The sequence below is a fragment of the Nilaparvata lugens genome, chromosome 5, assembly GCF_014356525.2.
Source record: "Nilaparvata lugens isolate BPH chromosome 5, ASM1435652v1, whole genome shotgun sequence".
Classification (NCBI taxonomy): Eukaryota; Metazoa; Arthropoda; class Insecta; order Hemiptera; family Delphacidae; genus Nilaparvata; species Nilaparvata lugens.
In genome coordinates, this window is record NC_052508.1 from 12990407 (window position 1) to 13003112 (window position 12706).

The 12706-nt window shown below is 34.2% G+C and overlaps 2 protein-coding genes across 3 annotated transcripts in view; one reads left to right on the forward strand and one right to left on the reverse strand.

Moving 5' to 3' along the window:
- The window catches only part of LOC111055402 (GTP-binding protein REM 1), a 257408-nt gene that overhangs the window by 202707 nt on the left and 41995 nt on the right, over positions 1-12706 (reverse strand). The gene's annotated exons all lie outside the window — the stretch shown is intronic.
- On the forward strand, positions 1759-10545 carry LOC120351241 (odorant receptor 43a-like). Of its 2 annotated transcripts, none has more exons than XM_039427700.1 (6): positions 1759-2007; positions 3598-4200; positions 5629-5728; positions 6256-6357; positions 8624-8779; positions 10199-10545. In XM_039427700.1, exons 1-6 carry the CDS (start codon positions 1787-1789, stop codon positions 10244-10246), a joined length of 1230 nt encoding a protein of 409 aa, XP_039283634.1. In that variant the 5' UTR covers positions 1759-1786; the 3' UTR covers positions 10247-10545. The 2 variants fall into 2 exon arrangements, with proteins under 2 accessions (XP_039283634.1, XP_039283635.1); XM_039427701.1 differs by having other exon boundaries at positions 1822-2007; positions 4108-4200; positions 10199-10431.

Sequence of the window (12706 nt, forward strand, 5' to 3'; positions counted from 1 at the left end):
ATAACTATTATTCTCTTGAAATCGTGCCCTGATTACGCAAAGACTAGAATGATTCCAGTATTTTTACCCGAAACCCTTCTAATCACAGTCTCTAGCCTACTAATGATGGTGCGACGATCATAAACTATTATAGACATAATGACAGTACTTCAGTCTAAAGTACTGTCATTATGTCTATTACTTAGTCCAAAGTACTGGTTGCTAATTATTCTGGAAGAATCTGGTCTGGAGTGTATAAATAAAGGTCTTGAGGCGGTGATTCGAAGAGTTTGAGTAGTTGAGGATATCCTTTCTTGGGAGCGGTTTCAGTCACAACTCTTTTTGACGGGATCTTTACTATTCTTTGTTGAGTAGGTAATAAATAATATTATGTATGAGATAAGTGATGAGATTTTTATAGTATTATCGTTCAAACTCATAGATTAAAAAATATTATATTTAGAATTTTAGACTAAATACATCCCAACACATAGACTCTATAGTGGGATGCTACACGATAGTTTAAGGATATAGCCGAAGATAAACCTAGTTTAAGGATATAACCTCGATATATCCAAGCTTTATATGTTTGGCATAGAAGATGTTCAATAAGCTTGAGTGATAAATAAATGAGTAAAGAAGTATTGTACTGTACAGTAAAGTATAGAGTTTACCAGGAGTATTTCTTATAAGCGTTTTTCTTCTAACAGTTGAATACCTGAAATAATGTTAGCATACTGGAGATAAGTGGTGTTCCTTTGTTATCATGACGAAAATGAAAATAAATTAAAACTTTTTCAAGATTTCTACTTTTTTGCTTGATCACTTGAAACGTTCAGTCTCTCAAACACACTAAAGTGGAACCTCGATATAGTACATTCTATCATAGAGAAACAATAGCATAAGTGGATATCCCATGGTATAGGGCGTTTATGTCGAAACTTTTACTGTTATCTCAAGCTGATAGTCCACGTAGTTCTTTCCTGTGAAGCTTTATGACGCTGATAGTCTCTCATATTGTGCCGTTCATACACTCTTAACCGGTCAAAACAGTAAAAATCGACAATAGTCGACAGTAATCGGCTTGAGATAACAGTAAAAGTTGCGACATAAACGCCCTATACCATGGGATATCTACTTATGCTATTGTTTCTCTATGATTCTATATTGTGAGGTCCACGTTATAAAGGCAGTAGTTGATTAACATTGCTGATGTCCCTGTATCATTCAACAAGGAGATGGTGCTTTCCTTTCTTATCACTACAACGTTGCCAGATCTTTTTTTAACCATCTAGCAACAAAATATTTCATCTCAGTAGAAATAATCAATTTATTATCATTGGGAAATATATTATCTTAAAATATAATTCATCATTTTCAACAAGATTAAAGAGTTGAAACTCTATCAGAATATGCCTGAATCAGCTATCCTCTTTAGGAATGAGAAGGCAGAGAATAGGTGACGCTGTTCTCCTATCTTTCTCGACTGTTATAGTGCATAACGTGGACTAGAGGGTACAGTTCAGAAAAAGTACTATTACGAGGTCTGTACTAAATCGGGGTTCACTGTATCAAGGTTGAAAGTGCTATGGATGTTTCAAGGGACTTCATAAAAAATGTACTATAACGGGGAATCTACAATAACGGGGAATCTACAATAACAGGGTGTACTATATATCAAGATTCCACTGTATTGTATCAATAGCTTTGTAGACTACAGGTAGAATTAATTTATCTGTTTGAAAATATACAATTTTTATTTTTGTTTCACAGAGAAATGAATCAAACTAGGATTCAACAAGCATCAATGGAAAGATATATTCAAGAAAACGATGACAATTTTGTTGAGTCTATGGGTGACAACACCACAGCCAACGATGTAACTCGTTTGTCAAGATTTCTGACATCATTCGTGGATGGTAGTAATTTGCTAAGCTGGTCAATTGCTACCTTATTCCGCATATATTTGTTGGCCTACCATGTTGATCTTGTGGCAGGTGTATTGAAATTGCATGACTTTACAAGCCGGTGAGTGGAAAACATTTCCGACATTCATGACAGAATTATTAACAAGAATACAATTATTCCGATAACATTTTTGTTTTGAAAAAAAACCTAAATAACACGATTATTGAAATTGTTAACGAGAATTATTCCAATTTCATTTTTTGTTAAGAAAAAAAACAAGTTAAAATCACTATTGACTCGAGAATTGTATTCATTACCTTATTCAGTAGAGAAAGCATTTAAAAGAAGTCGTACACTTAGAAATGTTGGTTTGCAAAAAAAATTAATAGTATGTGAGAAATAAAAAATACTTATTTCATCTTCAATTGCATCAATATAGAGTTGTAAATTATCTGTATAGTCCAATGGAGTTGAACAATAGAACATTATCTTTTTCTATTCTCGTATATTGAGAATTATTACCACTTTGGAGACTCCTGGATTTGATATCGATGAGTTTCTAGGATGTTATATGTATCCTGTCCAACAATTGGAAATTGCCCAAACATTGGAAAAACTATAAAAATAATAACAACATATCCATGCCGAATTTGAAAGTTGCTAGTAATGGAGAATATCCATTCTTGTGGAAATCAAAAGCATATTAACTATAGTGAGGTCCACGTTATAATGACAGTATTCGATTAGAATTCGTGTTGCTATCCTTGTCTATCACTCGACGAAGCAGATAGCGTTATCCTTCCCTAGCCTCCTGAATGTTGCCAGATCGGTGTTAACATGTAGAAATTTAATCAATTAACAGAATGTTTTATCTCGATCATGTAAGTTTATTATTAAATTATTGAAAAATAATATATTTCCTTGAAGAATAAATATGATTGATCACCTCATCTTAGACAGAAATTAACAGTTGATATTTGATCAGATATACTGATATCAACTCTTTTCTATAGAAGGCAGTGGCAAAGCAGAGAATCTGCTTTTCTCCTATTCATTTATTTATTCATACAATATGGCAATTTCCACTGAATCTAATAAGACCCAAAGTGGTACAAAACAAAATAGCACTGTAAATTAATAAACTATAAATCAATGTAAAACTAAAAGTATAATAGATGAGCACAGTAATAATTAATATAGATTACTTCAAAAACAAGATAAAAATAGGAAAATGAGAAGGAAAAAAAGAAAAAAAAGTCATGCAGTTCGTGAACCCATGCAAAAATCATTATCTACATTTCATAAGTAAGTAATTTAAAAAAAAGGAATACAACTTCTCCTATCTACCCCCACTGCTATTATTTATTTATTTATTGGATAAAGTAAACAATAACAATAACAATACAGTAGTAGGAAAAGAAAAAACAGGCTATTGCCCAAAACTTCTTCAATTTACTAATTTTGTCTTACATTGTTCAAATATTATGTAGGACAAGTCCATTCCAATTTATACACTAAATCATCAATCTGAATATACAAATCAGAATAAAACAAACAATTTTAAATTTGGATAGATTAATTAAACTTCCGTAAAAACAAAACAAACTTCAAATTCACGAAAAACTTCATTATAACGAGCAACTCACTCTAGTTATCGTCCAATAGTTCAATTTAGGATGAAAATTCAATAATATTGAAAAAATACCACAGATTTCTAGCGATTAAGGAGCTGAACATAATCTGGTTCACATTTGCGGTGATGAAATCCTCACCCGAGGTGTCCGCTCTCTGTGACACCATTGACCGCCTCCAGAACTCCACCACAATCCATCCTGTGACGTCATCAACCGCAATTTCAAAGAGAACCCAACTGATACAGGAGAAAAACAAGAAACTACAACAATCCTGCAGATTCTATGCAAAACTGCTGCCCGGCGCCTTCATTATCAGCGGTCTCCTACCGTTCTGTCAAGTAGTTTTCCAATTTTGCTACTTCACGTTTGTCCAAAAAAGAAACAACGAGAACTTAGATGACCTGCCTTTCGCGATGTTTTTCTACTATCCAGATAACTATAAAACATTGAACACTTACATGGTTGCTCAGTTCCTTATTTGTATCCTGCTCTACATTGTGATAATTCATTACTTGTTGCCTGTTTTTACGTCTGTTTCACTGGCCACTATATCTATCATCTATGAGATAAAGTTTATCTGCCTCAGACTTGATCATTTGAGTGATTTGAGAGATAAAGGAAGGGAGCTGTTGAAGTTTCATGCATCGGCTCTAGTCAAATCACACGTTGACTTGGCAAAGTAAGTACTAATATAACCTACCAATTTCAAACACAAAAAAATATCAACTACCCTTGATAATGGCTATTGAAGATTTGAAACAAGTAGTGTTGCAATGATGCAAAGGGTACGTGTTCAATTTTATTGTGTTTGAATTACAGTAGCTCTAAAAAAAGAGTGGATATTGAAATGCCTACGAACTTTATACGTTTCCATAGAATACTCAAGTACAAGAGTTGGCCCAGCTCTACAGGGCTGGGCTCTCAACACAGGGATAGACCATGAATGAATTGGAAAGTCATACACAGAAAAGTCTCATAGTGAATTGAAAATTGAACAGCCCCACACAAAGTGGGCTTTCGTCGATTCAGTATATGTATAAATACATCAGTATTCACGACAGGTATTGCAATAAACAAATGAATATTATTTTGAAGTGCTCCGAAATATGAGCTTTCCTGTCATTACTGCTTTCATGAAGATTTCATCACGTCTTTTCATTAAATATTACAATAATTATTAATATTATTCCCTCCAGAACATAATATCGAGGCACCGAGCTTCGCTTGTTTTTCTTCTATTTATTGATAAACAGAACACATTCTCTAAAATGATCGTGTTTATTTTTTTATAGCCGGCTATTAATACGTCAGCTTATGAACTTCGTGGATGCGATATTTTGATTTTCCACAGAATCACTCGCTCACTTTTTACTATCCACAGACGACGAAAGTCTCAGCTGTTTCAGTCAAGGATGAATTATCCTTTTTATGTCGTTCAGCGAGTTTTCCCAAGGATGAGATCTAGTGCAATCTAATTTTTATATCATAAACCTACTATGTTCCAAATTTCGTGAAAATCGTTAGAGCCGTTTTCGAGTTCCGTTGAACATAAATAACCATATAACCAGATTAAAAAATAGCCAGATATAAAAATATAAACAGATATACAGAAATTGCTCGCTTAATATAATAGGATAGACTATCCAGATATCGTCTATTATAGTATTATTCATATGCATCTCATCTTGTTTTCTTTAATTATGATAGCTGAAGGTTAAATTCGAAATTTCGGATTAGTGAATCTATTTGGAGAATTTGAAATAAAGTGGTTCCATGTTTCCCAACTGGAAGTTTTCCAAACTTATAGATCAGTCCTCAATTATTTCGAGATGAAAACATTTACGTTTTTTCAACTGAAACGTTTTCAATCCTATAAAACATTTTGATGGAAATTTCTGAGATATTGAATGCTAATGAATTAATTCAGAAGTCTTCGGGGTGAATTACAGCATTTAATTTGGATATCGTCTAATAATAATAATTAAATCATTTTGAGATGAATTATTTATAGTTTAACTCACTAGTCATGTTCTGATTCTAATTGATACTGGTATTCTATTAATTTTCATTATAATTCATTTATTTCTGTTGATTTATTCCGTTTCAGCGACATCAAATCTCTGAACAAATGCATCAACGGATTGGCAGTTGGGTACATGAATGTAATGGCCTTACAGATATGCATGTATCTTTTCTGTTTACTAGAGGTAAGTCAACTTTCAAGTCTCAGTATGTAATTAAATATTTTGTTGAATTGAATTATTCGAATGTATACCTCCTTAGAAAGGTGGAATTCGATTGAATACAGATTTGAATCTCATACGATTATGAGAATGGAGTTATTGGAAAATAAAAGATAAGATTTTGTCGATGTCCAGGACTAATGCATTTTCCATTTTTCGGAACAACGTATTTTATCATTCAATCAGGTGTAATGATAGTTAACAATACTCCTCCAAACTATAAATAAATTATTACGAATCAAATCGAATCAAGTTTTATTTAATGACATAATATAAATATCATAACAAATTACATTATACACTAGTCCAGTCAATATATAGACATAAAAAGGGGGTGTTTCACAAGGAAATTTTTCATGAAGAAATTGGTTCTGGACTTTTCTCATGTATCCAAATAGTATATAAAAAACCACAATATATATATTGCAAGCACCAATGTATATAGTGACTAGACTACATTCCATTTATCAACTTTCTTATTTTATTCACAGTTTGATGACATAGTAACCAGGCTAAAATATGCTTTTTGTATTTTATTCGTGATCATGGTGATGAGCGTATGCACATCGTTTGGACAGAGGATAATTAATGCGGTGAGTTGCGAAGTTAAGTGTCATTTTATTTGAACATAATTGTACATTTTGCAGGTGTTACTGCACTGAATCTGAAGAGATACTATTATACAGAATCGGTACATTGCTCAAAAATAAAGGTTAAAATGAACAGTTACTCCAAAACAAACTGATGAATATTATATTGTCTGTGTTGTTGTCTAGGTTATGTGGTAGATATCCATGAATCCATTTTGTTTGGAAACTACTTGATATTGTCAAAACCACTGATTCATTAAAACAATTTGAGATACTGGTTTCCGTTGTTACATCATTACTTTGTTCTGTCTTTCAGAGGAGATGATGAGTCGTCGGTCTCGACTACCTAAAAAGTAGTCGTCATCTCTCTTCATAATCCCTCTTACTCATTACCCACGCACAAGCCTATGAGCTTATGTGGGCATAACCCTCGGTATTATTATTATTATTAGTTATTATTTTTGAGAGCTTAGCCAACAATTAATTAGTTAATATCAAGTTAGTATTATAACTGTTAAGTAAATTCTTGTAAAAATAACGCTCACTAATTATGTAAATTTAGATTTGAATTTACATGTTTTGTACAATAGTACCTTGTCAAGCAGCCTCTTTGAGGTTCGCTCAAGGTAGCTTATTTATTGAATAAACATTTTCTCTATTCTATTATATTATCATTATCAATTATAGTGAACTGAAAATTGAAAATATTCAACACAGATAATAGAGTACAACAGAAATTCGTTATGAGGATGTATTGGTAGGTCTAATATTATTTCATATATGCATATTGAATGAAGACAACTTGAAAATTGAGTAGCAGAATATATAGTATGGGAAAACCCCTACGATTGGACATTAGCTGTTGAACAATGAAGGTTGACCTCTACTGTCATTGGCCGAGACAAGACACGCCCAAGTAGGCCTATTCCAAATTGTAATGCACATTATATTCAATGCTCGAAGTTCTTGTCCTGTTTAATTCGATATGATTTGTGATAATGTATTTATTTATTTATCGGCAGAGACATCATTTCGAATGTTCTGCCGTGCCGTATTACCCTTAGACCAGTTATAGAATAGACACGGCCCATTGTATATTCATTCTGAAAGTCGATGAAGCCAACATCTACTGCCATATCACCATATCGTGACGTCAGCATCGGATAGAAAACTTTTCTGCAGAGTTTGTTTACATTGTTTTCTATCCGATGCTGACGTCACGATATGGTGATATGGCAGTAGATGTTGGCTTCAGAGGCTAGACTTCCCAGCTTGTCTATTCTATAACTGGTCTAAGATATTACCCAATGTCATTTCCTATCAACACTCAAGTTTATAGGTTACTAGCCGAAAGGCTCGCTTCACTCGCCATATCCGTCTAGCCAGAACCCCCGACTGGATCGTCCAAAAGTGAGATTAGCGGGCTCGCTTTGCTCGCCTGCATTTTTCATTTGAGCATGCTTCATTCCATCAGAAAGTCAAAGTACTGAGGAAACACAGAAAAACTGAGAAAAACGCTGATTTTGGGCGTATCTTTCTTTGATGAAATATTAAAGTCACCTCATCACAAAATTTTTAGACTCTAGCTAAACTTTGTACCAAATTTGAACATTTTCTGTCTTTTACTTGATGATAGAACCGAGAAAACGTAAAAAAACCGCTAATTTTGGACGTATCTTTGGCGTTATTTCAAATTCCTTCTAACACAACATTATTACACCCTAGCTGAGCTTTTGTACCAAATTTGAACTTTTTCTGTTCATTTGTTCTCGATAAAGCTGAGAAAACGCTGGAAAAACGCAGATTTTGGGCGTATCTTTGGAAATTTTTCTAAATCCGTTCTAAGTGCGCCTCTAAAGGGCCAACTGAACATACCTACCAAATTTGAACGTTTTTGGTCCGGTAGATTTTTAGTTCTGCGAGTGAATGAGTGAGTGAGTGAGTCAGTCAGTCATTCAGTGAGTGAGTGCCATTTCGCTTTTATATAATTATAGATATATTGGTCTCTTCATGTTTTCTCACTAAAAATTTGCACTTTCACTTCCTGAGTTTCTATTTTATAGAGTTTAAAATCAAGAAAACTATTTTCAAACACAAATGTATACTAATACTGTGATAATGTATGATAATATTACATTATATCAGGCCTACTAATACATTGTCATAAGGGATTACTGTTGTACTCTATTATCTATGTTTATATTGGAAATGTACAGTGGAATAAAACTGAGAAAAGGATGGATGAAATGCTTTATTCACTTCATTCCAGGGAGACATTCTAAGCTGGGAGCTTTATAACTGTCCATGGTTGGAAATGCCAAATTGGTTCAAACGATCTTTGCTGTTAATGATGACAAGATCTATGAGGAAAATGGAGTTGAAACCTTATGGCTTATACGTACTCGATCTCAGATGTCTAACTAGTGTGAGAGTTGATTCTTATTATCATCAATATTTTTGTGGAATAGAATAGAATAATGTTTTTTCATCAAGTTAACAAAATGCAATTTATTAAAAAATTTACGGCTCAAGGCCATTCCACACAGCACGTGGCGTGCGTGGCTGGACGCACGCTAGCTACTTTTCAAAACATCGCTTCCCAGCTAATCAGATCAAGCAATTCACATAGCAGCCACGGCCACGCGGCAACGCTTGCTATACTAGCCACGCGTGGCTACCGTTCGCTCTCTGAGCGATCTTTTCAAACGTGTCCGGCCACGTTTTGGTCCGAGCATGCGCAGAACGTATACTAGATGTATACTATCGTATAGAACGTATACTATCATTGTCAGCCTAAAGGTCGCGCATTAAATGATGGAATTTGCCATAGGTCTTCCTTTTTTTATTGATTGGATGTACCCACTGGTCCCATGCTGTCACCGAATACAAAAAAAAACAGCTCATTATCATTACTACCGCTGCTGTTGGAGTCATCAAACCAAATTTATCAAATATAAATATGTACATGTATTGTATGCCAAGTGAAAATAAACGAATTGAATTGAATTGAATTGAAGGTAAGCCACAAGAAAATCCAGATTCACACCACGGGACCATCGGAGTTGACATCTTCCTACATACTGACGGGAAACGTGGCCGGTATAGCATCGCAACAGTCGTGGCGGTGTGAATTGGCATGTGGCTAGCGTGGCCGGCGTGGCGTGCGTCCAGCCACGCACGCCATGTGCTGTGTGGAATGGCCTTTAGACAAACGTCGCCTACATTTGATATGGTTGTATGGTATATGAATATTCCAGAACATTTCGAATTGTTGCAATACCTGAAGTATAGCACCAAATCAAAAATATCACGTCCCCTGATAAATTTGAAAGCACAAACAAATCACATATAAGCTAGTGGTCTCCAATTCACTCTCTAACACATTGAAATATGATCACTTTCTTGGTAAGAAAGTGAAAATTCAGAGAACCCTTTCCTGCCAAAAAAGGGTACTTGGATTTTTGAATTTTATACAGATTGAAACATGTATATAATTTTGAAGTGTGGATGTAAATACAGTAGCCAATATTCAAGGTGAGGTCCTAACCTAATTTAGTTTAGGTCCAGCTCGAAAGCATTTATCGCTGTGAGGATGCCAGTTTTGAATTGGGGAACACTAGGCTGTTTAGCGGGGAGGCATGCAATGTTGAGAGTGTGACGATAATTGCTTGTCAAATAATTATCAATATAATAACAACAATTCTCAATATAAGGTCATCTGAAATATCTTTGTTGAACTTGAAGGAATTTGAACACTCTCTTATTGTTGTAACAAAAAAATACGTTTGATTGAATGATTCAATTTTCTCAAAAATAAAATAAGATGAATTTATTTCTATTACAGATTGTAAATGCGACATACTCCTACTTCAACTTCTTTCTGAAAGTTTGAGTGATGAATATGTTGAACCAATTCGGAGATAATCCGGTATCTGAGTGAAGATAACATTCTAATGATGAATGGTGATCATAGAATTTACTCAAGAATATATCATGATTCACCGTAACTTATTGTGTGCTCTATCATACCAGTCATGTGATAGCTGTAAACCATTGCTTTCGAGACTACTTACAGACACTATAATATTGTTGTTATGTCAGACGACATGCAGCTATCATAGGCAGTAAGCTTTGTTATCGACATGAAAATGTATGTCAAGAAAAGTGAATAAATGTGATGTTCACCTAATACAAAACTTTATTCTTATAAATTTTTATATTTTTCAAATGCAATCTTATACTAAGATAGCACTTTCAAAGTGGCTATATAGAAAGCTTTTTCTGTATGTACTGTAGCTCATTTCTTATGAAAAATCAGTTCAATTTCCATATTTTTACTGTTCCAATTCACATTTCCCATTCATACTTCACCTGATTCAATGAGAGACTATTGTCACAGAAAAATAGTTTGTATAATACTGAATTGGAATACTAGATACTGTCCAACCACAGATACGTATAATACACTCTTGCTATCAATGTAGACGAGCAATGCTTTCTGCATATATGGGGTTTTCTTTTTTTTTATTTAAAATTGGTGTTGTATCGTTTAAAGTTGAATCCTATACTATCAAACGAGCAATTTATGTTCATATGTTTAGATGTTTATATGGTTGTATTCCACCGGAACTCGAAAACGGCTCTAACGATTCTCACGAAATTCAGAACATAAAGGTTTATAATATAAAGATTCGATTGCACTAGGTCTCATCCCTGGGAAAACTTGCTGAATGACATTAAAAGGATAATTATTATTTATCCTTGGGAAAACAGCTGATAATAATTATTTTGTCACCTGTTGGTGATGAAAGTGAGTGAGCGAGTTCATGTGTGTGGGACTGTGTCAAAATTATGACTCAGCTGTTTAACTTTTGTAATCATCCAATCAGGTACTTAGTGTCGGTTGCAAAAAAACCGGGTTATTTTCAATCCTGATTAATTCCAGTAGACACATCTTTTTGGAATGATCTTCCCTGATTTGGTTCACGTGATTTAACCGGCTTTTGTGTAACTGAGCCTTTGTGAGGAAAATTTTTACATTCCTCTGGGAATTAATCTCAATTTACTGTGATTGGATAGAACATTTCTGTATGAATGTGATTTTAATTCCTTCTTTCGTAATACATTTTTTATGCTTTTGTACTCCAGAGCGAAGCTCAGTCCCCGATATTAAATAAATAAATGAATAAAAAGAGAACCGTGTGTGACCTTTTCCATGAAATTACCTCTCCCAATTACACTCATTGGCTCAAAATGTTCTTCTTTTTGTTTGTTTGATATTTGATATTGAGCATCAAACAAACAAAAAAGGAGAATATTCTGCATCAACCCTGAAATAAGTGTAATTGGAAGATGTAGGCTAATCTCATGAAAAAGGTCCTTTGCAAGGAAGTAGATTTCCTGATGAGATTCGCGAAAAGAAAGAGAGGGAATGATGTAATTCTATACTGAGCAACCTACTACTTTCATTTCCGCTTACAAAGGCTGTAAAATTCAACCAGTTCCAGCCTCATTCAATCGGATTTACTCTAGATCCTTTGAAGAAAATAAATTCTATGGAAGAGACTGCATCATTAATAAAACCTGCTAGCTGTTTTTGTAGTCGGCTCTCCACGTAATCGAACAATGTGATCCTTTTTCCCTTTAAAAGCAGGGAAAATCATTTTCTCACTCTCTTCCTCAACTGAGCTGACTAATTCAATAGACTTGTGTATTATCATTCTTGAGAAATTGGATTAATTATCTACAGAGATCAGCAACTTCAAGCAGCCTTGATAAGGATACAAAATCTCCACACTGGACTTTACTTCCTCCATGGATGAAAATGCAACTCTTTCTTAATTTTTTTACAATATTGACTCCTAGTAAACTGTTCAATGTAGGAGAGATACCGTTAGGCTACCTACACACACATCGATTTTTGTTCGTATGATATTTTTCCGTACTTATAAATTCTGTTGCATTAAACAGATGATTTCAAACAGATGATGTCTGTCAAGTTCCGTTGAATCTTATAGAATTCATGAGGACGGCAAAATATCGTATGAACAAGAATCGATGTGTGTGTAGCTAGCCTTACATGTACTATACGTTTAACAATCACACACGTTCTATTTGGTTACATCATAGAGAAAATAAGAAAATATGACATAATAAGATATCCCATGGTATAGGGCATTTATGTTCCAAATTTCACTGTTAACTCAAGCCGATAGTCCTATTACTGCAGTTATTTTTCGTGAAGCTATTTGACGCTCGTGATCTATCATAATATTATTGTGCCGTTCTTACACTCTCACCCGGCCAAAACAGTAATCGGCAAAACAGGCTGTAGTTGACAGTAATCGACTTG

Bases quoted from the DNA above. Each gene is read 5' to 3' on its own strand.
- LOC120351241 (XM_039427700.1), top strand. From the start codon at position 1,787: ATGGAAAGATATATTCAAGAAAACGATGACAATTTTGTTGAGTCTATG. The intron at 2,008-3,597 runs GTGAGTGGAAAA...AAAATACCACAG, and splicing joins TTGCATGACTTTACAAGCCG to ATTTCTAGCGATTAAGGAGC. The intron at 8,780-10,198 runs GTGAGAGTTGAT...TTTCTATTACAG, and splicing joins ATCTCAGATGTCTAACTAGT to ATTGTAAATGCGACATACTC.